The sequence below is a fragment of the Rhinatrema bivittatum genome, chromosome 7, assembly GCF_901001135.1.
Source record: "Rhinatrema bivittatum chromosome 7, aRhiBiv1.1, whole genome shotgun sequence".
In the NCBI taxonomy this organism is placed as follows: Eukaryota; Metazoa; Chordata; class Amphibia; order Gymnophiona; family Rhinatrematidae; genus Rhinatrema; species Rhinatrema bivittatum.
In genome coordinates this window covers 152,916,237-152,941,153 of record NC_042621.1, presented here as the reverse complement: position 1 = coordinate 152,941,153, position 24,917 = coordinate 152,916,237, and the positions used below count along the sequence as shown (strand labels likewise).

The following is a 24,917-nucleotide window of genomic DNA, read 5'->3' as shown; positions in this document are numbered from 1 at the left end:
CGGCGCTGCTCACAGCTGTTTGAATCATGAGGTGCTCCATAGTACGTAGACGTCTATAGTCAATCTGAGCTGTGAACTGGGCAAGCAGGAGAGCTGCCAGTAACAGGAGGTTTGAATTAGGGGGGTGCTGCTCCCCAGCTATTGGGGCCCAGGAATGGGGAAGGGGAAGGTGAGGTGGGACTCTTGGATAGGAGGTGGAGGGAATGGAGGAGGCAAATGGGAATTGGGGATGGGGGAGAGGGGAGAGGGAAGGAAAAAGTGAGGTGGGATGAGGAGGGAAGAGGAGATGGGGTGGGGAGGGAGGGAGGGAGGGAAGGTAGCAATTAGGGATGAGGGGAAGAGGAAAAGATGAGTGGTACAGGGGTAGGTGGGGAGAAGGAGGAGGTAGGGTGGGAAGGGGATTGGGAAAAGTGGAATTCAGGAATGGGAGGGAAGAGGGAGCAGTTGAGGTGGAACTTGGGAATAGGGTGGAGTAAAGATGAGATGAAGTGGGGCTCAGATTGTGGAGAGGAGCTGATGTAAGGTGGAAATTAGGGATTGGAAGGCATGAGCGATGACTCGCAGACTGAGGGCAAGGCAGTGAGAGTACCAGAAAATGGGGGCACATGTGAGTGAGATCCTAGGTGAGGGCAGAGGGGGTCAATTGAGGAGAGAGCTGGGGAGATGAAGGCTTGGGGTCAGAAAAACTAAAGTACTACTAATCATATGCACTGTAATTTATGGTCTCTTATTCTGTATTTGGTGAGCAATTCTGCTAGCTTGTACTTGCTGTGTAGGGATCTATAGCAGTTCAGCTTTTTCTGTTTATGCAATAGGAAGTGAATTGATATGTTAGTGCCTGATGTAATATTTCTAATGCTGTCTTTTCCTAGGTAGGGCTATTGCTGTTTGAGTCCTAACAGTTAGTGCTGTTTTGGAATGGCAGGTTTGTAATACAGGTTATAAGTGTGGGGTTTTTTTTTGCAGATTTTTCAATAATTGTTCAGGCTTGCACCATACCAGTGAATGTATATATATCATATTCATCCACATTGCTAATTTCTGAAAGTTAATTTTGTGTGGAGGGAGGGTAGAAGGTAAGGGACACAAGGCTCAAGGTTCATCTAAGCTGCATAATATGCTTATACTGGCTCTGGTGGATTGCTTTCACCTACCCTACTGGGAGCTATGAGAGCTTGAATGATTTGGCATGGCTGCTCCAACCTGATATCTGAAGTGGTTGCAGTACACAGCAAGGTTCAGGTCGGGGGGGGGGGGGGGGGAGGGGGAAGAGGGACCAGGAAAGAGGATTGTGCTAAACAGCATTAATGCATTGAGGCTAGGGGCAGTCACTCTAATTCATCCCTGTCTTTCTCTCCAAGACTTAATCTGCAAAACCGAACATAGTCAAATTAGAGAGGGGGAAAATTAAATTTAAAAATATAAACTTAAAAATGTAGCAAATGTAAGGATCTAATGCAATTTGTAAATGAGATTTTCTGTTTTTAAAGCCTCCTTCCGAGTATGGAGATATACAGTTTTCTCTCAGCTACAATGATTACCTGGGACGTCTCACTGTGGTAGTGTTGAGAGCTAAAGGCCTGCAGTTGCAGGAGGACAGAGGTATGGTCTGTAAGTATTCTCTCTCTCTCCCTGCTCAATAACCCCCAAACCCTTCTTTCTGAATTATTTTTGCTTGCAGTGCCCTGATGTCTATGAAGAATATGGATCACGAGTGGTGGAGCTGGGGGTGAACTTGGGATTAGGATGCACTGCCAAGGACAAAGGCAGCATGAGTAATGAGTACCCTAAGTAATGATCTAGATCAGGGATGGCAAACCCTAGTTCCTGAATTCAGTAAACAGGTTTGATATTCAGGATAACCAAACCATGCAAAATGAACCTGGTTTTTGGATCAAATGTATACATATATACATTATACTGGACTCATACTGTGCACCTAATATAGGCAGCCATGATGTCTGCCCATCCCCCCATCTGCTCTTGCCTGTTTCTTCGCCAAAATTCCTTAGTGCAGCGATAGACCGATGCAACAATGGTTTCAGTAGAAAGAAAACAGGGCTGCAACTTTATTTACAGTAAGTTACAAAAAAAACACGTGTGTACCCAAGCAAGAGCAATCAAACTATCGCGTCATCTCCTTTCCACCACGGAACTAGCTAGGCCCTAGTTCTTCAAGTTTGATCCTTTTTAGCCAGCTTGCTCCCTCACTATTTGGCCCCCTGGGGTGGAGGGAGCGGTTGAACTACCTCCCCTCAACCTGCCTGCTGGGACAGGTAGTGATGGCATGACCCCCTGCTACTGCCCTTTCCTGCTGCAAGACTCCTTCCTTCCCCACCCCTCCTCTCCCCTGGAGTTAGGAGCTCCATCAAATGTGGTTAGTCCACTCTCTCATTAACCACATACTGCACCGTGGGCTTGGGCAGCCTGGAACTCAAAGCTGTGACACATACTCAATTCCACCTTTCCTCTTTAACCAACATCCCCCCCCGCCCCCATTTATTTCTCATGCAGGGCTGTTCCAACGGTGGGATGAATTAGGATGATTGCCCTAGGCTCCACGCTATGGGGGCTCAGCGCATTAATGCTGTCTAGCTCAACCATCTACCCTTCTCGCCCCCATCTCGAGCGTGATCTTTTCCTGCCGGCAGAAGAGAGCAGATCTACTTTCTCTCATCTGCCTTCCCCTTCGTTATTTTGAATCTGAAGTTCGAACTCTCGGGGCTGGTGGATCCCATGAGAGCACGGGGGCCATGCACATTCAGAGTGAAGCCAGCAGAGGAGTAGGGGGGTGCAGGTAAGAACCATATCTAGGGGAGGTGGGGGAAAGAGGTGCAACAAGGTGTGAAAGGAGGGGTTCCAAACCGGTTGATTTGCCCCCCCCCTCTCTGGTGAATCCTGTTAGCCTGCCAGTGGGCAGGTGGGTGGGTATCACAGGAGGGTAGAGCGCAAGCTACCTGCTTCTCCTTTTAAGGCCCACCTGCCCACCTGCCCCCCCCATCCCCCACCCAAGGCCTGTACTCTCAGCATCTGCAACCCTGGGAGGAATTTGTACCAGGGAGGGTATAGGTAGGTAGAGCAGGGGGCATCCAACAGCACTTTAAGGGCACCTTTTGGGTACTTTGGCTGAAGACCTTTTTATTCCTTTCACAGGAAAACAATGAAAAACATTATTAATGTTTCTACCAAGTCACAAATTAACTTTTAAAACTTTTGGATAAAATTGTGAATAAATTTAAAACATATAGTAATGATTTCTCTTATTTTACAGTAAGCCAGATAATCCAGTTTCCCAAACTCCCTCCCATAATGCTGTATTTGTGTTTCCAGCTGGAACAGATACTGTTATTGTATCGCTGGTGGAAGCCAGAACTGTAGGGTTTTTGAACACTCAGTACAGCAGATATTTTGAAAGTATCTCTGAAAAGGCAATTGTATTTTTAACTCCCATTGCAATTGCTTATGAAATTAGTCATCGGGCTTACAATTAAGCAATCGTTCCTGTAGTAAAGAGCAAGATCCCCAGATAAATGCCCGTGATCCAGACTGGGCACCCCATGCCAAATGCCAAGGGTCTGTACTCTAGCAATAGAGCTATGTGCCACAAGCGTTATTCGTAATAGAAAATGGAATTACAAACCACTTTAGGAAACACATTCAGCAGAGTTAATGCATGCAGAATCTGACTTCTGATTGGCCTCTAGGAAAGGTTTTGTTTTCTAATGAAGCAAACAGGCTGGAAAGTGCAATCCTTTTATAGTCCAATAAGGATGAACAGGGACTAGTAAAGAACCAGTGGAAGGGCTTATTGCTGTCATGAACCATGTTTCAGTTGAAAATAGTAAAATAGTTCACATTTATAAAGATTTAACACGTGGCAGGGGTATCCTTCCACAGTTTCTCTGTAGCTTTTTTACCTAAACACAGTAAGAAGGGAAACTTTTAGAGTTGCTTTGAGCAAATGAGACAATTAAAATCTTCTTTCATGGAACGGTGGCAGTGTGTGAAGCAGTAAAGTGAGTTGAGTTACGAAGCTGATGGCCAATCGGACTGGTAACTTCTTCAGTGAATGTTATTCAATAACCGAGCACTGAGTGACTAAACAGTCTAAGGCAGTTCTCTGAGAAAGTACCAATGAGAAGTAACTGTTCATGGAGGAACAGCTTTGCCCTTCTCCGTTACCAAATGGAAACAAAAGAATTCCCTATCGGCAGTCTGTGCCTTGCCTGTCTGTCCATCCATCTGTGATCTAGTATCAGTAGAGAAACCAGTGAATGGATTTTGATGAAGTTTGATATTTGAGCAGTACAGACAAAATGAGTTGAAAATAATACTTTCAGACTATACCCATTAAAAATAGACAGCCAGCATATATGAAACTTTACTGATGAAAGCCAAAATACTCGAGTTGATTACATAGCTGGTCTAAAAGAGACGGCGCGTATCTGCTAAAAACCTGGATCGGCGCGCGCAAGGCTATGGATTTTGTATAGCCGGCGCGCGCCGAGCCGCGCAGCCTACCCCCATTCCCTCCAAGGCCGCTCCGAAATCGGAGCGGCCTTGGAGGGAATCCTCTAACGCCCTCCCCTCACCTTCCCCTCCCTTCCTCTACCTAACCCACCCGCCTGGCCCTGTCTACACCCCCCCCTTACCTTTCTCCGGGGATTTACGCCTCCCGGAGGGAGAAGTAAATCCCCGCGCGCGAGCGGGCCTCCTGCGCGCCGGGCCGCGACCTGGGGGCGGGTACGGAGGGCGCGGCAACGCCCCCGGACCGCCCCGGGCTGTAGCCACGCCCCGTACCCGCCCCCAAAACGCTGCCAACACACCCCCGAAACGCCACGACGACCGGGCCCGCCCCCCGACACGCCCCCCTCGGAGAACCCCGGGACTTACGCGAGTCCCAGGGCTCTGCGCGCGCCGGTAGGCCTATGTAAAATAGGCTCACCGGCGCGCAGGGCCCTGCTCGCCTAAATCCGCCCGGTTTTGGGCGGATTTAGGCGAGCAGGGCTCTGAAAATCCGCCCCTTTGTGTGGGAAGTCTTGGATTTTCTGTGTCAGCTTTGGGAAATGTGCATCTCTGATCTCTGTATTTTGCACAGCACAGGAAGAAATGCATTTCTGTTTCTATTTCTCCAGTGCTGGATTGCATACAGAGTCGGTCTGTCTTCTTGTGATTTCAAGTTTAGTTTTTGTCTGCATCTTTCTATTTCTAGTCTGTGATCACTTATTCGGTATTTATTGAGGGTCCACCTGTTTTTTGCATTTGTGACTGAGGTGAAGTATTCTGCTAACGTGTATTTTCTGTGTAGACATGTATAGCAGTCCAGTTTGTTCTGTTTTCCAATAGGAGATGCATTGGTGTTCTAGGGCATATTGCAATCTTTGCATTGCTTTCTTCTTGTATCCTGGATTGTAGTTGTTCGAGTTCCAGGTGTTACTGCTGGATTGGTAGGGCAGGTTTGCCTCATAAGTGCTGTATATGTTTTCCCAGGATTTTGTGTTACTTCACAGAGAGCCTGGTAGTGGAAAGAATCTGTGTTGCTGTTATTGAGATGACACAATTTGAATATTCTTTTTTTGCATGGTGGTGAATAGTAATTTTCTGGAGATATACTCCCTTCATCTGGTCAGTGCAAAAAAAAAAAAAAAGATTTGTTTAGTCCAGACTGTTTACCATTTCATTGTGGTTAAAACTACAGATAAGCAAGTGTTGGAAAATGGAAATATCACTGATGTCTATTACAAATAAATGAACTGTGACCCATCAATGATAACAGCTAGGTGCCAAGATAATTGCTACATGGATGACTACTGATTGACAGTCTACATAAAAGGAAGAAAGAGCAGCTGAGAGAAGCAGACCTGGCCCGCTCACCTTCAAAAATGCTTATTGTTTCTTTCCCACTGATAGATGACTGCCCAGTAAATCAAGTTTGAAACTAACTGGCAGAATCTTACTTGGATATAGCTGAACAATACAAACAAATATGGGGCTCTTTCTAGCCTGGGGATTTTCCACCTGCTCTTCAGATTCTAATGCAATGAAATCCTCAGGTAGTACTTCAGTCTAGCAAAAAAATCCTTAAGCTAGACGTAAGGTTTAACTTCTATATACATGACCATTCTCAAATTCCATTTATATGGGCAAATAGCGATTTGTATGGGCAAATTGACTGTCGTAAAATCACTCTCCCTCGCTGCAGTTAAAAGCATGCAGATAAACACCTGTTTATTGTGCAGTGGAGATGTTTAATCATGTAGATACCAGAGAGAACAAGATGGCTTCCACCCGGTGTCGTGCTTGCCTACATACATGCATGGATTAATAAGAGAGACATTCTTTCCAGCTTCACAGATCACTTTTCCTGAAAGAGATATGCAATTGTATTTTTTATGAAAAGAATAGACAAGTGGCGTGAACACTAAACTATACTGAGGTCCATATTCAGACAAAATTCGGTTAGCAAAATAATCCCTAGGTGCACTAAGCTGCGATGTTTTTTCACAGAAGAGATTCCACAATTGCAGCGGGGTGTCAACCGTGACAGTGGGGCCCCTCCCTCAAAAAAGCATTGCGGCGTATGGTGTATTCTTCAGTGTCCTGGCCAAACACCGTGGCACAAAAGAATGTGGCGAGTGGCTCTTTAACGCGATGGTGGCCCCAAACTCATGGGACTACCTTTGCCTTAAAGGGCCACTGGCCCAAAAAAAAAAGGTCACGGCAGACAGGGAGGGTAAGCAGAGTCAGTGCTGACCTCTTTTTCACCCCTGGGCCGCTGGTTGAAGTGGCCCTAACACCCCCAAAAAGTTAAAAAAGAAAGTTAAAAATATGCACGAGGTAGCAGTTCCCCCCCCCCCCCCCCCCCCCCAACAAACAATTACTTTCAGACTTCAGCACCTTTTCTCATTCCCATCTCCGGTTCTCTCCGTAAATCAGTCAAGCCCCCCCAACCCCATCCCCTCCAAGGTCCCTAGATCAAACACCTTACCCCCCGGCCTCCCCAAAGTACCTCAGTGATCAAGTCCCCGGCCCCCGAAGCCCCAACATCAAACCCTCCAAGTCCCCAAAAATGGTACCTTAAATTATATCCTGTGTCGGGGTCAGGGGCAACCTGGTGGCAATCTGACCTAGATCTGACTTTTTTTTTTGTTTTTTTCTGCCACTTTAAATGTGCTGCGTGAGCCTCAGGACCCACGTTAGGATCCCGGACCTCCTGTCACACATCTAACGTATTTCAGATAGGTGTAGATATTTTATCACAGTTGACCACCTTCTCAGTTGGCTGCAATAAAATAATAATAATAATGCCCTACTTTGTATGCATTTGCATTATTCATCCATGCAAATCACATGCAAAAAAGGTCAATGTAATACTTGCCACTATGTGGGCTGTTTAAAAATTGCCAAACACACAGTTAAAATCCTTCCTATATCAATTCCCCAACCTGGCCTGCTTATAACATCCCACAGTGGGACTGAAACCTAGGTTTACACCTTTGAAGGTTGAAGTGGAGGATGCCATCCATATGTTTGGATCAGTATAGAAATTGTTCCAGATTTGTTTTTTTAAAAATATTTTTATTGATAGATCAAGCACAATATTTGCAATGGAGCAAATCAAGAAAACGTTTGCTAAATCTTTCTTTTTGGAATTTTGCCTACTATACTGCAGTATGCTGGAGGAATTTTAGACCAGGACTTCCCAAACTTGTTCCAGGGACCCTACAGCCAGTCAGGTTTTCAGGATATCTGCAACGAATATCTGTGAGATAAATTTGCATTGGAGATGCCGAATATGCTGCTAAGTTGATTATAGTAACATTACATACCAGCAGAGTCTGACCCAGTTATTTCAATTCAGACTGCCAAGGATATATCCAAGCTGCCAGCAGTAGATGCTTGACCACTTGTAGGATACAGTTCCTTCTCAAAGACTGTTTTTGTTGCCTTCCTCATTGGTTCTCTACCATCCTAGACAGGTAAGCATATAAATTCCCATACTTAATCCAAATGCCAGCTCCCCACCTACTCCCCATGAATTACTGCCAAGCTTTGCAATCATCTAAACAGCTTCCAAAACTAGTAAGGCTGTTATTTGAACATCCAATCCCTCGGTTTCTATGGCCTTGCTGGATGAAGGAATGTTTCTCTTTAGAGAAGATTTGGAGAAATTGATTAAGAGCTTGGGAGATTCAAAGCCTCATAAGTTGCAGAGGATAAGCCTAAGGGAATCTAAAAATCCTTCTCTGGTAGGTAAAGTTTTGGGACACCAGGTGCTACCATCCAGGGAAAAGTTATTTGTCACAGCATCAGTATGAGACTAAATGCCAGCCCTTTCAAGGAGTCTGCAGAAGTTCTCGAGAGAAAGTGAGGTCTGCTTTGGAAGGATCCAAGAGTTCTCAATGAAGTTCAATTGGTCCATTCCTTGGTCATATGAATTGGGAAAAGGCTGTGCCTGTTTTATGAGGAGTGGGCCAAGATAATGACAGACCAGTAGTTCCTTTTCCATTGTAAGAGATTATTATGCCTTAGATTTTGCTTGGCTAGTAGCTGAGGCGCTCATAGTCTCTCCATGTGCCTGTCAGGTAAAAAGAAAAGTGGTAAGATCCATTAAAAGGATAGGCTTTTCCTTTTAACTGTGGTGATTCTGGAACTAGAAGAGGAAAGAGGTTGGGGATGTTGTTCCATATATTTTGTGATGCCCAAGACAGAAGGCACTTTTCACCCCTTTTTGGATATGAAGAAGATGAATGCATCTGTAGGATAGCCGAGTAACTTTCTTGGGCTGGAGACTGGCCTTATAATTTCTTCCACTACCTGTTTCAGCGGTGAGTTCACTGATTCCATGCCAGATTTTCCTGTCACATTGTCCTCGGGCTGCTCTCTTGCCCAACCACTCTTGTTGCTATTAACTTCCTCTACACATGTCTGTGTGGAGGGTAAAGCACCAATCCTGTGATTCATATTGCTGCTATGTATTCTTTACTTCCAGTTTTACTTCTGCCAGACTGGCAGGCATAAGCACCCAGCTGGATTCCTGTTCTTTCAAGGCACAAGCCCAAGCAGTCTGGCACTTTATGGCATACTCTTATAGCTGCCTCTGTCCTTCCAAGAGGATTTGAAATCAGTTTGCATTTCTTGCTTAGTCATGTTTCCACAGACAAGACTGACTTCCTTGAGCACAAGTGCAGAGCACCTGGCTTGCGGCTGAGGGCCATGCCCTGCTTAAAGACTCACACCAATTCTAGCAGCTTCATTTTTCTTCAGGTCCACTCCCTTTTCAAACACACACTGCCACAAACTGTTCTTTTTTTATTCTCTGAGAAAAAGGCAAACAAAAAAGAAATAAAACCCTGCTTCTCCAGCAAATAACTCATTTATATTTTCTGTCTAAGCAAGAAGAGCTACTCTCCTTACTTGCAGTACACCTTGAAAGTTATTATTTTGATTCAGACCCCAAGACACAGCTCTCTACATTACAGAAAACATTTTAAGCTGTTTGGCTTTTGTGCTCCTTCTTGAGCCACAGTCATTTAAAGTCCTCAAAGTTTGTGTACAGCTAGCAGCACTGTTCCTTTAGCAGTCAATGCACAACAACAACACACTTTCTTTTCCTTCTGTGGAGAGCATAGTGCAGAAATCCCTGAACTGACACCATATTAAGGATAGCTGAGTAACTTTCTTAGGTAGGAGACACAATTCACCCAGGACTCCAGACTTTCTTCTTAAAGATTCTAGCTTTATTTACATAAGTCAGCATACACAATAGTAGACTGCTTACTTTCAGCAGTGTACTTCCACCATTACCAATTACTAGAGAGGATTTATGAGCTGGCTTTTCCTGGAGATGCAGGGACTTTCCATTCCCAGTTGGGCTCACTCCCTTATGCTGCTCAGCAGGGTCCCACCCACAGAGCTCTCTCTATAGAATTTCAGGTAGAACAGACTAGATGCTTGGTCCTATTCAGGTTAAAGGGGGAGGGGTATAGGGCCACTACTTTACAGAATCATTAAGAGAACCTAATTTCTGAATGGAAACTCTTTGGTTGGTAATTACAGCAGTCAGAAAAGAAGAATATCTGGCATTGTTGGATCTTTTGAAGGCTTATCTGCACATTCCTATTTGGAAAGATCATCAGTAATACCACAGGTTTGCAGTACTGAATGGACATTTCCAGTTTCAGGCACTTCTTTTTGGACTGGCAACAATTGCTTGCACTTTTTCCAAAGTCACAACACCACCGGTATCAGGGATAGGGCACTGCGTGCAGGAAGATCACAACACTCCCGGTATCAGGGATAGGGCACTGTGTGCCGGAAGATCACAACACTCCCGGTATCAGGGATAGGGCACTGCGTGCAGGAAGATCACAACACTCCCGGTATCAGGGATAGGGCACTGCATGCAGGAAGATCACAACACCCCTGGTATCAGGGATAGGGCACTGCATGCAGGAAGATCACAACATTCCCGGTATCAGGGATAGGGCACTGCATGCAGGAAGATCACAACACCCCCGGTAACCAGGATAGGGCACTGTGTGCAGGAAGATCACAACACTCCCTGTATCAGGGATAGGGCACAAGTTCTAGTCACATTGACTGATCAGTGATCACATTACTTTTTTTGTCAAGCTACCAACCGTTTCCACCCATCCCCCATATATTAAACCATCACCTCAGTGGGAACCTTGCTAACATCAATAAATAAGAGGGCAGCCAGCCAATAGGAATACATATTCATTCCTAACTGACTTAACTGACCTTAACTTGACCTGAAAAGTGTCAAATTGTATCATTTTCTGTTAGTGCGCACTAACAAAAAACCCCCATTTTTCATGATAAATCGGTGGAATTCCTATTGTATCAAGTCCCTTACCGATTAATGACAATTTAAAGATTATCTGACGATAATTTAAATCGTTAAAAAATGATTCACATCCCTACTGAATTCTCTTAAGGTAATGATAATGGCATTGTCCTGTTATCGAAGTAAGGTTCACAAATCTTCATTAGTGTCACATCCTGATGTTCTCTGGTTCTTGAAAACAGTGAAACATTTTTGGCTGCTGATTAGAAGATTGGTTCCACTTGGAACCTTAATTTGTGTTGAAGGCTTTATCAAACCTCATTTTGAGCTTATAAAGAAAGCAGTTTTGAAAGCTGTTACGCTGAAGACAGTGTTTTTAGTGGCTGTTTGGTGAGACATATTTCTGAACTTTAAGCCTTGTCCTCTAAAGATCCTTTCCTTCAATTTTTGAAGGATGGATTGTCATTTGGATAGCTCCCTCTTTTTTGCTTAAGGTGGTGTCTTCCTTTCAGTCAATGAAGCTGCTGGTGTTTAGGAGGTTGGGTTCAGATACTACTGCACAATCTCAGGAGCTTCAAGTTCTGATGTACAGAGGACTCCTCTTAGATATTTAAAGGTTACGAATAGTTTTAGGAAATCTGGTTACCTGTTTGTATTATTCAGTGGTCACAGCAAGGGAAAAAAACTTCTAAGGCCTCTATTGCTAGATGGATTAAGGAAATGATTGTGTCAGTGTACATTTTCAAAGGTCTTGAGTTCCCATAGGATTTGAAGGCTCATTCCACTAGAATTCAGGTAGCTTCTTGGGCAGAATGTTTAATTAGTGAATTTTTAATATCATTCTTCTCTGCCCGCTGGAAACCTCAGAAAGAAACATTTTCTATTGTTGAGGATATCTTTTGTGAGACCCTCCTTTATTCCAAGGCATAGGTTCGAGAGAGGCATCTGTGAGTTCATAGAAGAAGTTGGGTGCAGTCAGAGGGGTCATAGAGGGGAAAGAAGCATTTTGTATTTTTTCTATCTAACTTGATAAATACTACCCTTCCCTCTGTGCCAAGTCTACTACATCATCTACTCAACCATTTTAATTTTTTGTCAACCTATGAGAGACTGGTGCTTAGTTCATAAATAGGCATCAAATGCTATCTCCTTTTATGTGCCTCAAAAGAGGGCTACATAAAATTGGTGTCTGAATGCAGGGTATCAAAAGTACCCCACCTCAATGCTTCCAGCATTGATTATTAAGTTCCAGGCCAGGGTCTAAATAGCAAAATGCCATGATCTCCATTAAAGATCAGAAAATTTCAATTTACCAGCAGGATGGGTGGGTTAGGTTGTGTGTGTGTGTGTGTGTGGGGGGGGGGGGGGAGGGAGGGAAGCCAGTGACGAGATAATTGTGGCACTTTCCTTTTGAAATGAGAAGCGTGAGGGAGGAGGTCAGGTCTGGATTTTGGGATAAACATTTTTTTCAGAGGGGTTTGGGAGGCTCAGCCCTGCAGGGTCTATGGTGGCTGGCTGGGGGAGGCAGTAATTCAGGCACTAGACCTACGTGCTCTTTTGTTTTTTTTTTCCTAAACCTCTGCAGCACTAATTAACTGGCTATTTTCAATATAGACAATTATGGCTTAAATTATCGGCCACACGAGTCTGGATAACTTTACACCTAACCAGAAATATTCAAAGGATAAGCAGTGGGAGCCTGATATTCAACACTACTTAGCTGGATAAGTAGCAACTTATTTGGCAAACTGTCAGCCGCTGAATATTTGGCTATATTCAGCAGTAAATCACTTATCCAGCTAGGTAGCTAGCGGGATAACTTGGGTGTGGGGGGCGACCCTACTTATTCAGCTAGCTGGATAAGTACTGATATTTGGACTTATCCAGTTAAGTTAACAGGATAAGCTAGACTTGCCATAGAGCAGGTTTTACTTATCTAGATATAACTTATCTGGCTAAGTAGCACCAATACGGGGGTATTTAGTAGCATAGCCAAGCTACTGAATATCTCATGTAATTAGCCAGATAACTTTTATTTGGCTAAATTATTTAGCCATTTTCTTTTCAATATTGATCTCTTAGGAATAAAATTATCTGGCTAAAGGAAGTCAGATAATTTTAATCAAGGATGTTCCATGGGACGTTTATCCCCTTGAATATCTGGGATAAATGAAGGCTTATGGCACTAACCCAATAGAAGCTGATTCCAACTGAGCTGGAAGCATAAAAGAACAGGAGGAAACGTATGGGCCCCACCAAAACCAAAAACACATGAATTGTTAATTCTACTCAAGTTTTGTTATTAAGATAGTCATTATAAAAATGGTACACTATATTTTAATCAGCAATTTAATATGTTGTTCTGTTTCTCTGTCTTCTGCACCTGGTGCTTCCTTTTAAGTATACTCTTACATGTGTTTACCTGGGAGCACTTCCAAAAACCGGCTCCATTTGATTAAGCCTGCCAAGCTCCAGTGTTCAGTTTAATGTCAAGGTCTATATTGTCAAGGGGTGAAAATATGTCTGATATTCATTAGGATAGCAGACGCAGTCAAATGTCATCTTATTCCTTTGTGTTTAAAGAACAAGCATTAAGGGCCAACCAATAAGAAGGTGAAACAGACACCTTATCCTTCTAACAGATGCTTCATCAGAGATTTTTACCTCAGTGCCTTCCTGTTAATTTTTGGAAAAAATAGCTTCCAAAATTATTTTCTTCCATGTGCAATTTAAGTGTATTCTCACTCTCCATTTTCCAAAGGCCCCACTCATGGTCAGAAAACCCAAATAAACCCTCTCTATTCAGGGGTTTAGGCCAGATCTCTCTCATTTTCCCTTTTCAGCCATCCAAAGTCATTCGGCTACTGTCAGCAGCATTTGGAATAAGGCAGAGAGCGTGCATGGAGCATGTTCATAGTGTAACATTAGGGAGAACTAAGGGCAGGAAACTAAAACACATGCTCAAATTATCACCGCTCAGCCTCATCTGAATAGCTTCTGAAACATATATATATATATATATATTTATATAGGTTGACTAACGCCTGGATTTTAAAAGCCCTGCACACGAAAAATCTGGGCTTTACGCGCGTGGCTGAGCCTTGCATGCACCGAATTAATTTTCAAAGGGGCCCAGCCACGCGCGTAAAGCCCGGTACGTACACAAGTGCTGGGCTTCTTCGAAGGGGCAGGCTGGGGGCGTGTTCTGGGTGGGCCGGGACAGCACCATTGATCGCTGTCCTGATGACCCGGCTGCTGGCGTGTGAAACAAAGAAAAAAGGTAGGATTTAGGGGCTGGGGAGCAGAGGGGAAGGGGAAGGGAGGTTAGGTAGGGGGGTAGGGAACTGGGGAAGGCCGGAATGTGTCGCTGCGCAGAAATTGCAAAAGTCCCCCCCCCCTTGCGTGCACCATCCGAACATATGCGTGCTGATTATAAAATCTGGCGCGTCTATTATGTGCGCTGGGAAGCGAAGCGCACATGGACATGCGTGCGCACATTATAAAACCTACCCCTAAGTGTATTGTGAGGCTGCCAAATTTGTAACTGGGTACTGTGATGATTAAGTGGGAGGTGATGGGATGTCTGCTGGGAAGAGGGAAGGTTGGGTGGCTGATCATCTTAATTAAGTTGCAAGTGCTTAATTGAATCTATATATATTGTGTTGGACTGAGTGGGTTTTATTTTGATGGGTTAATTTTGTTTTATATTAATAATTATGTGCCCCTATTCCATAAGAAACATTGGGAGAAAAACACATAGGAAACATCTCTTACACCAAACAATAGATCACATCTTAAGAAGATTTAAAGCACAGTGAGCTGCAACATGGAAAGCTAACATATCAAAATGGAGTGGGAGACCTTATTTCCATATCTGTACCCTGCTCATAAAGGTGCAACACTGGGTGCTCAGATGACAAAAGACACTTTTTTGTCTTATTTAGAAGAGTCAATAGTCAACCCAGCCAAAGCTCACAACTGTTGTTATACACAGAAACCCACCACAGAAAGGGTAAGAGCAATGAGAAATGGGGCCTTTACCCAACAGGACTCCATCCAAGGCATCCTTACATCTATACCCATACAGGAGATTATGCCTTCATACATGCTACTTATAGAAACATAGAAATGACGGCAGAAAAAGACCAATCGGCCCATCCAGTCTGCCCAGCAAGCTCCCACACTTATTTCCCCATACTTATCTGTTTCATTATTTTCCCATACTTATCTGTTTCATCACCACCAAGTTCAGGGCCCTTGTTGGTAACTGTTTGATTCAAATTTCCTGCCATCCCCTGTCACTGATGCAGAGAGTAATGTTGGAGTTGCATCAAAGGCGAGCATAATGGCTTAATGGTTAAGGGGAGTAACCGCCACATCAAGCAAGTTACCCCAATGCTTGGTTACCCAGACTGCACAGATCAATGCTTTGTTGGATGTTGTCAGAATGTAAATCCTGTTTTCCACATTTTCCCCTACCGTTGAAGCAAAGAACAGTGCTGTATATGCATTCAAAGTGAAGTATCAGGCTTAATTGGTTTAGGGTAGTAACCGCCATAATAAGTAAGCTATCCCCATGCTTATTTGTTTACCCAGATTGTGAAGTTCAGTCCTTGTTGGTTGTTGTCTGAATGCAAATCCTCTCTTCCTCATTTCCCCTTGCTGTTGAAGCAGAGAGCAATGTTGGAGTTGCATTAACCGTGCGAAGGCTTATTGAGTAAGGGTAGTAATAGCATGACCCTGTAAACATACTTACCATACCAGAATTTGCTGCTGCTGTGACCTCTAACCCTGGCTCAATGAGCCGTTTTGAGACCTTTGGCTCCACCAGGACTTTTACCACTAAGTCTGCCTGAGCCCTGCTGGCTCCCTTCACATCGATGGATCCCAGCCCTGTCCCCCCGATCACAACACCATTTCAGTGGGGGTGAAGAGCAGCAGGTAACACTGGTAAGGGGGAATTTGCTGCTGCTGTGACCTCTATCCCTGGCTCAATGAGCTGTTTTGAGACCTTTGGCTCCACTGGGACTTTTACCACTGAGTCTGCCCAAACCCTGCCGGCTCCTTTCACATTGGTGGCTCCCAGCCCCACCCCCCTGATGATATAACCATGACGGGGGGTGGGGGGTGAAGAGCCAACGGGCGACGCTGGAGGTGCCATGGGCATGAAGGAGCGCAACAAAGGAGCTCCTTTGTCATGCACCTTCGTGCGCGCTGAGTGCGGATGGAAATTCTGCTACTGTGAGTAATGGACAGGGTTCCATCTCCAATATTCCCAGAGTCATTGGTCGGGGAAGATATGGTGACTTTTCTTCTGTCTTCAATCTGAAAACTGTGAGTCGATCTGCTGTCTTAGTACAAATTCCTACCACTAAGTTTAATCCAGTTTGTCATCCAGCTGAGATTTCAATTTACTTGGTTAATGCTCAATCAGTTAAGAGTAAAGTACATATGTTGTATGATGTGATTTTTAGAGAACAATTAGCCTTTTTTTGTATCACTAAATCCTGGTTGCTAGACTCTGACCATCTTGTTTAAAATAAAATTTGCCCTCCTACTTATTCCTACATTTCACAACCCCGCCTCAAAAAACGTGGAGGTGGACTTTTAATTATTCATAAAAACATCTGGCAAGTTAAATCTGAAGTTCTGAACGGTAATGGAGCTCTTGAGTTACTCATCCTTTTATTACAGCAATATGCCACTTGTCTTACTTATGCCCCACCCAAATTCCTATTATCAGATCTCCATTTTTTGAACAATTATTTCGCACACAGTTTGATTTGAACAAGATGGTCATTCTAGGTGACTTTAACTTGTACGCTGATGTCTCTCCTTTACCTTCTCAATGTTCCCTCTTCTTACATATATTACAGTCCCTTGGCTGGTCTCAAATTGTTCATGTCCCTACCCACAAACTTGGTCATACATTAGACCTTGTTTTTATTAACAACTCAATTTCGTCCTTCTGTGCACATTCTCTAAGCATTGCTCCTGTCCCTTGGTCTGATCATTTCCTGATCACATTTTGGCTTCCCATTTCCTCAGACAATTCTACTACTCACCGGTCTCCATCTATGTATGCTCGTCGAGGCCTGATTGACACCTCTGAGTTCCTCAATTCAATCTTGCCATTTCTTGCTTATATAACCTTTGATAAGTTAGAAGATGCCTTAACCCAATGGAATTCAATTTTTATCTCTGTGATCAAATGACACCTCTCAAAACCGTTACTTTGCACAAATCTAAACTGTCTACCTGGCTTTTTTCTTCTCCAGTCAAAAAAGCCAGGCAAACCCTCAGAAGGGCTAAGTGCCTTTGGAGGAAAGCTCTCTCCTCTGATGGCACCCAATCTTTCCATATTTTACTTTGCAAATTTCAAGGTCTGGTTAACTCAGCAATGAAGGATCATTTCTCAAAAAAAAAAAAATCTGTGAGGTTGGGTACAATCCCAAACTTTATTTAACATAGTTAAAAGATTAACTAATTCAACTCCTTCTCATTTGTCCTCAACTATTACACTTAGTGCAGAATCTTTTTAATCTATTTCAATTTAAAGATAGAGAAACTCTGCCTTTCCTTTTCCCTTGTTCCAAACTAGCACACTAATCCTGCTCCACTTACTTTATCAGTCTGGGAGAACTTTGAAACTATCTCCTCATTAGAGGCAGAAAATCTGATTTCAAAATCTAATGATACATTGGGGTAGATTTTCAAAGGGTTGCGCGTGTAAGATACGAAAACCTACCCCTGCCCCCCTTGCGCGCTGAGCCTATCTTGCATTGGCTCGGTGGCATGTGTAAGCCCCGGGACGCGCATAAGTCCCAGGGCTTCAAATAAGGGGCTGGCCGGGGGTGTGGTGGCAGTCCGTGGGCAGGGCCGGAGGCGTGATGGTGGTCCAGGGGCAGGGCCGAGTGCTCCAGGACAACGGTCTGTGCCGTGGCAGGGAGCCAGCGGTGCGCGCAAGTTATGCCTGCTAGAGGCAGGCATAACTTCACAAAATAAGGTAGGGGGGATTTAGTTAGGGCTGGGGGGTGGGTTAGATAGGGGAAGGGAGGGAAAGGTGGGGAGGACAAAAAAAAAGTTCCCTCCAAGGCCGCTCCGATTTCGGAGCGGTGTCGGAGGGAACGGAGGCAGGCTGCTCGGCTCGGCGCGTGCAGGTTGCACAATTGTGCACCCCACTGCGTGCGCCGACCCTGGATTTTATAACATGTGCGTGGCAGCGCGCGCATGTTATAAAATCGGGCGTAGATTTGTTCGCGCCGGGTTGCGTGAACAAATCTGCACCCTCGCGTAAGTTTAAAGATTTGCCCCATTATGTCCTCAATCTCTCTGCCCTACATCACTTTACAAGGCTTCAAGAAACACTCTTTTCTCAAATCAATTAACCTTTCTCTCAGTGAAGGTTTTATCCCTTTCACCCTTAAAAAAAGCCGTAGAGCTGCCTTTACTGAAAAAGAGCTCACTTGACCCGTCAGACCCTAGTAACTACAGGCCTATCTTCTCTCTACCGTTCCTAACCCAAATCCTAGAATCTGCTGTACTTTCCCAATTGATGGAGCACTTGTAAATGTTTGAACTCTTGGACCCACATCAATTTGGCTTTTGTCAATCACTTAATATCAAAATTATTCTTCTCTCTCACATATTTTCTGAGAAGAGGTCTTGACTCTGGTCAAAAGTTTCTACTCATTTCACTTGATATTTTCTCAGCTTTTGACACTATAGATCACAATATTTTACTGTTTTGACTACAAGAATTTGGCCTTTTTGGCACAGTCCTCAAATGGTTCAAATCATATTTATCTAATAGATCACATTCTATCAAATTCAATAATATTTTTTTTCTCTCCGAGATCAAAACAGGCATCCCCCAGGGTTCCGTTCTATCAGCCTCACTCTTTTATATATACCTTTCTCCTATTTGTAAAATCTTTTCAACCTTGACTGACTGCTATAAACTCTATGCCAATGACATCCAGTTTGTTTTCCGTATTCGCCCATCTTGGGGTGATACATTAGAACATCTTAATATATGTTTTTCAACAATTCTTAAATGGCTGCAAAACGAACTCTCACACAACATGTCCAAGACAGAATTTCTAGCAATACACAGTCCATATAACACCCTTAATGAGAAAAACATCACTATTAATAACCACTCGTTCCCTATTAAGAATCATATTAAAAGTCTTGGTGTAATTTTAGATGACACTGTCCTGCTGTCCTCAAATTAAAAAAGTCATTGCACATGGCTTTTATAGGCTTTGTGTCCTTGCCAGCTTAATAAAATTGCTTCATGACTCAATTTTTTGCACAGTACTACAAGCATCCATATTTCCTATCATTGATTACTGCAACAGTTTGTATCTTGGTATTCCTTACTCTACCTTCCGTCCACTTCAGTTGCTACTAAATGCTGCCGCACGAGTACTATCAGGTTTAAAGAGGACTGGACATATTACGCCTACATTGATCAAACTGCACTGGCTATCAATCCAGGAAAGAATCAAATATAAGGTTGCAATGTTGATTTTTAAACTATTAAATGACCAGACATGCCACTGGACTAACTCTCAGTATTAAAAGTTTACCAACCTACAACCTGTTCAACGTGATCTACTCGAGATTCCTTCAACGAAAATAGTATGTTTACATATGACCTGTGAATGTGCTTTTTCTGTTGCCGGACCTACCTTATGGAATTCTCTTCCTATTGACTTGAGGCAATCAGATTCAATTAAACTTTTTAGGAAAAAGGTCAAAACATTTTTGTTTAATTTAGCTTATTTTTAATTATTTTTATTGCAAAACATTTTATTTTGTTTTGATTTTCATATATTTTTTATTTTGTGATGTCATTTTTATTTTGTTTTATTTCATTCTTAGACTGAAGATTTTTATAATTTTATGATTGTTTTTCTGTTTTAACTTTGTCTAATTTTTTTAAAATTATGATTATGTACATTTTTTTATGTTTATCGCTCAGGCCTCTTTTGTGTTGAGTGATTCACAAATCTAATAAATATAAATATCCATCATCCACATTGGGTATTGGACAGACACCCATATTTTCATCTGCTTCTTCTGCTCTGTAGATGGATACAGAATGTAGTAAGAGATGTAGCAACCATGGCATGCGGAAAAGACTTGAAAAGAATATGCAAGAAACCCAATCAATCCACAGACAAATGTAAATAAAAAACAAAAAGCCAACTGTACAAATAAGTTATGCCATAAAATGAAAACCAATCTTCCCCCCAAATTAAATTTTTGTTAATAATTTTGTTGGGGGTTTTTTTTTAGTGTTTCTATTAATTTTCTATAAATTTTTACACAAATGTTTTTATTCTTTTTATTATATGTTTTTGCAAAAATAGATTTTTGGTGCTCATAAATAGTGCTTTAAAATCACAGCTCAATAATATGTGGACAGTGGGGTTTTCTACTCATAGCACAAAATAACCAAGAACAAGTCTCTTCACTTTTTTATTTTTCATAAATTCTTGTGATGCTTTACACTATCACTCCTGTTTTGTCATCCCAAAAACATCAAAAATCTATTGATCGCATCATTTTTCTAATTGTACATCAATGTTTATGGTATAAGTGATAAAATGTCCTTACAACCTACTATTTGTAGATAAAATAAAGCACATGGTTGAGCCTGCATTTGGACTGGTAAAGTAAAAAGTGATTACAGAATCAGAAACATGATGGCAGAAAAAGACCTATGGCCCATCTTCTCTGCTCCTCCATCCAATTAATTTAGCTTTATAAATTTCCATCAATCAGAGATCCCCTATATTGATCCTATGTTCTCCTGAACTCTGTTACTTTTCTTGTCTCCACCATCATCTCCATTGGGAGGGTGTTCTATGCATCAACTACCCTTTCTGTAAAGAAATATTTCCTAAAATTACTTCTGAATCTACCCCCTTTCATTCTCATCCTATGGCACCTTGTTCTAGAGCCTCCTTTCCATTCAAAGATGCTCACCTCCTGTACATGGAAACCTTTAAAATATTTAAATGTCTCTATCATAACTTTCCTAGCTTGCCTTTCCTCCAGGATTTACATGTTTATATCTTTAAGTTTATCCCCATTTGCTTTTGAACAAAGATCACTGACTGTTTGAGTAGATATCATCCGGACAGATTCTAACTGGTAAATATCCTTTTGAAGGTGCAGTCTCTAGAACTGTACACAGTATTCCAAATGAGGTCTCATCAGGGGCAATATCATCACCATTCCTCTCCCTGTGCAACCAGGCATCTTTCTGGCTTTTACCATCACTTTAGCCACTTGTTTGGCCACCTTAAGATCATCAGACACAATCAACTCCAGATCCTGTTCTTCTTTCATGCTTAGAGAAGGCTTTCACTTCCATTACTGTACTTCTCCCTTTGGTTTTTGCATCCTAAAGGCAGTATTCTAGTGTTTAAAAATACAGATCATAGCTGCCAGACCCTAGCCCATTCCTCAAGTTTCATTAGATCCTTCCTCATCTTCTCCATACCGTCTAGGCTGTCCATCCTGTTGAAGATTTTGGTATCATCAGCAAAAAGACAAACCTTTCCTGGCAATCCTTCTGCTATGTTGCTTATGAAAATATTGAAAAGAACCAGTCCAAAGACCAATCTCTGAGGCACACTGCTAGTAACATCCCCCTCTTCAGAGAAAGTGCCATTTACTACTCAGCCAGTTTCTAACCAAATCAGTCACTTTAGGTTCCATACCAAGGGTGTTCAATTTGTTTGTTTCCTATGGGGAATCATGTTAAAGAGCTTACTGAAATCCAAGTACACAACTCTCTGGTCACCCAATTAAAGAAATTGATCAGATTCTTCTCACAGGATTTATTTCTGGAAAAACCATGCTGCCTCAGATCTTGCAATCCATTGGATTCCAAAAACTGTACTATCCTCTGTTTTAGCAGTGATTCCATTAATTTGCTCAAAACAGAAGTCAAAGTAACTGGCCTGTAGTTCCTAGCCACCTCCTTATTTCCACTTTTATGAATAGGAACCACACCCACAAGTCTCCAGTCCTCTGGAAGTACTCCTCAATCTAAAGAAGCATTAAAAAGGTCAGCTAGTGGAGCTGCCAGGACATCTCTAATTTTCCTTAGTACCCTTGGATGTATCCCATCTCGCCCCACTGCCTTATCTAGTTTAAGTTTAGTTAGCTCCTCACAAATACACTGTTCTGAAAATCAATTGAGGTTTACCTCATTTCCAATCTCATTTGTGTTTGTTTTATGTGGTCCTGCTCCAGGGCCTTCAACAGTGAACACCGAATAAAAATATTTGTTAAGCAATTTTGCTTTTTCCTTATCAGCCTCAACATAATCCTTCCCTATACCTTTGAATCTCATAATGCCACTTTTGCACTTCCTTCTATCAATATCTTAGATTGTAAGCCCACTGGGGACAGGGAAATACCTACAGTATCTGAATGTAATCCACTTTGAAGTGACAAAAAGCAGAAAATAAATAAAATAAAATAATAATAAATAAATAACATATCTAAAAAAGACTTGTCCCCCGTTTTACCATATTTGTCATTTTTCTTCTTTTTGAATGTTTGCATTCCTGTCTACTTTCCCAGCTTTTCTTTACTTTTTCAGATATTGTCGCATGTCTTCCTCTTTCTGCAATCTCTTGTAATTTATGAATGCTAACTTTTTCTTCCTTACCTTTTCAGCTACTTCTTTAGAAAACCATAGTGACCTCTTTTTCCTCTTTCCTTTATTTACTTTCCTAACAAAAAAAGGTTAGTTGCTCCTATAATATTTCTTTTTTAGTTTTGTCCATTTCTATCCTACTTCCCCCTAGATTTTCCCATCCAACTAATGATTCCTTGAGAATCTCCCCCATTTTAAGAAAGTTAGATTTCCTGAAGTCTACAACCCTTGCCTTTCAATGAAGCTTCATCTCTTGCGCCCTAATACTGAACCATTCCATCCAGGGAACACTGGATCCCAAATGATCATCCAGTACAATATCAGAGATACTGTCCCTATTGGTAAGCACCAGGCCCAGTATCAACTCCTTCCATGTGGATTCCATTACCAGTTAACAAAATAGTTTTCCTTGCAGAGAATCCAGGATCTCCCTGCTTCTAGAAGACACTGCAGCTGAGATGTCTCAATCAACATCTAGCAGATTAAAATTCCCTAGCAATAGCACTTCCCTTTTCATAACAATTTTGTGAATATTCTCTTCTTTTTGTGAGAGAGGTCTATATATTACATCAATATAAATGAATGTTTGATTCCCTCTTTCCAGTTTAACCCACAATAAGAACATAAGAACATGCCATACTGGATCAGACCAAGGGTCCATCAAGCCCAGCATCCTGTTTCCAACAGTGGCCAATCCAGGCCATATGAACCTGGCAAGAACCCAAAAACAAAGTCTATCCCATGTTACTGTTGCTAGTAATAGCAGTGGCTATTTTCTAAGTCAACTTAATTAATAGCAGGTAATGGACTGATCCTCCAAGAACTTATCCAATCCTTTTTTAAACCCAGCTACACTAAATGCACTAACCACATCCTCTGACAGCAAATTCCAGAGTTTAATTGTGCATTGAGTGAAAAAGAACTTTCTCCGATTAGTTTTAAATGTGCCACATCCTAACTTCATAGAGTGCCCGCTAGTCCTTCTTTATCCAAAAGAGTAAATAACCGATTCACATTTACCCGTTCTAGACCTCTCATGATTTTAAAGACCTCTATCATATCCCCCCTCAGCCGTCTCTTCTCCAAGCTGAACAGTCCTAACCTCGATAGTCTTTCCTCATAGGGGAGCTGTTCCATCCCCTTTATCATTTTGGTTGCCCTTCTCTGTACCTTCTCCATCGCAACTATATCTTTTTTGAGATGCGGCGACTAGAATTGTACACAGTATTCAAGGTACGGTCTCACCATGGAACGATACAGAGGCATTATGACATTTTCCGTTTTATTCGCCATTCCTTTTCTAATAATTCCCAACATTCTGTTTGCCTTTTTGACTGCCGCAGCACACTGAACCGACAATTTCAATGTGTTATCCACTATAACGCCTAGATCTCTTTCTTGGGTGGTAGATCCTAATATGGAACCTAACATTGTGTAACTATAGCATGGGTTATTTTTCCCTATATGCATCACCTTGCAAGTATCCACATTAAATTTCATCTGCCATTTGGATGCCCAATTTTCCAGTCTCACAAGGTCTTCCTGCAATTTATCACAATCCGCTTGTGATTTAACTACTCTGAATAATTTTGTATCATCTGCAAATTTGATTACCTCACTCTTCATATTCTTTTCCAGATCATTTATAAATATATTGAAAAGTACAGATCCCAATACAGATCCCTGAGGCACTCCACTGCCCACTCCCTTCCACTGAGAAAATTGTCCATTTAATCCTACTCTCTGTTTCCTGTCTTTTAGCCAGTTTGTAATCCACGAAAGGACATCGCCACCTATCCCATGACTTTTTACTTTTCCTAGAAGCCTCTCATGAGGAACTTTGTCAAACGCCTTCTGAAAATCCAAATACACTGCATCTACCAGTTCACCTTTATCTATATGTTTATTAACTCTTTCAAAAAAGTGAAGTAGATTTGTGAGGCACTACTTGCCTTGGGTAAAGCCATGCTGACTTTGTTCCATTAAACCATGTCTTTCTATACATTCTGTGATTTTGATCTTTAGAACAATTTCCACTATTTTTCCTGGCACTGAAGTCAGGCTAACTAATCTGTAGTTTCCTGGATCGCCCCTGGAGCCCTTTTTAAATATTTGGGTTACATTAGCCACCCTTTAGTCTTCAGGTACATTGGATGATTTTAATGTTAGGTTACAAAGTTTTACTAATAGGTCTGAAATTTCATTTTTGAGTTCCATCAGAACCCTGGGGTGTTAGGGTTGTGGACTCTTGGGCCGGCTGAGACTGCAGGTGTTGTACTTTGGGGACCCACAGTAGGCGTCGCCGCCAGGAGGTGGCGCTGAAGAGGTGTTCCAAAGAAGGCTTCACGACTGGAAGCCCGAGGTCCCCCCAGGGGGAGCCCGTAGGGACCCGGGCCTCTTGGATTTAGGTGTGACCCTATG

General features: G+C 42.4%; 1 protein-coding gene across 2 annotated transcripts in view; it reads left to right on the top strand.

The window, feature by feature from the left end:
* Positions 1 to 24,917, top strand: part of LOC115095541 (synaptotagmin-15-like) — a 118,243-nt gene that overhangs the window by 41,611 nt on the left and 51,715 nt on the right. Inside the window, exon 6 of one of the 2 annotated variants that reach the window (XM_029609431.1) lies at positions 1,491 to 1,602. In XM_029609431.1, the coding sequence (XP_029465291.1) occupies positions 1,491 to 1,602 (112 nt within the window). Of the gene's footprint in view, positions 1 to 1,490; positions 1,612 to 24,917 lie in introns of both variants that reach the window. The other variant, XM_029609430.1, reaches the window with a different exon arrangement.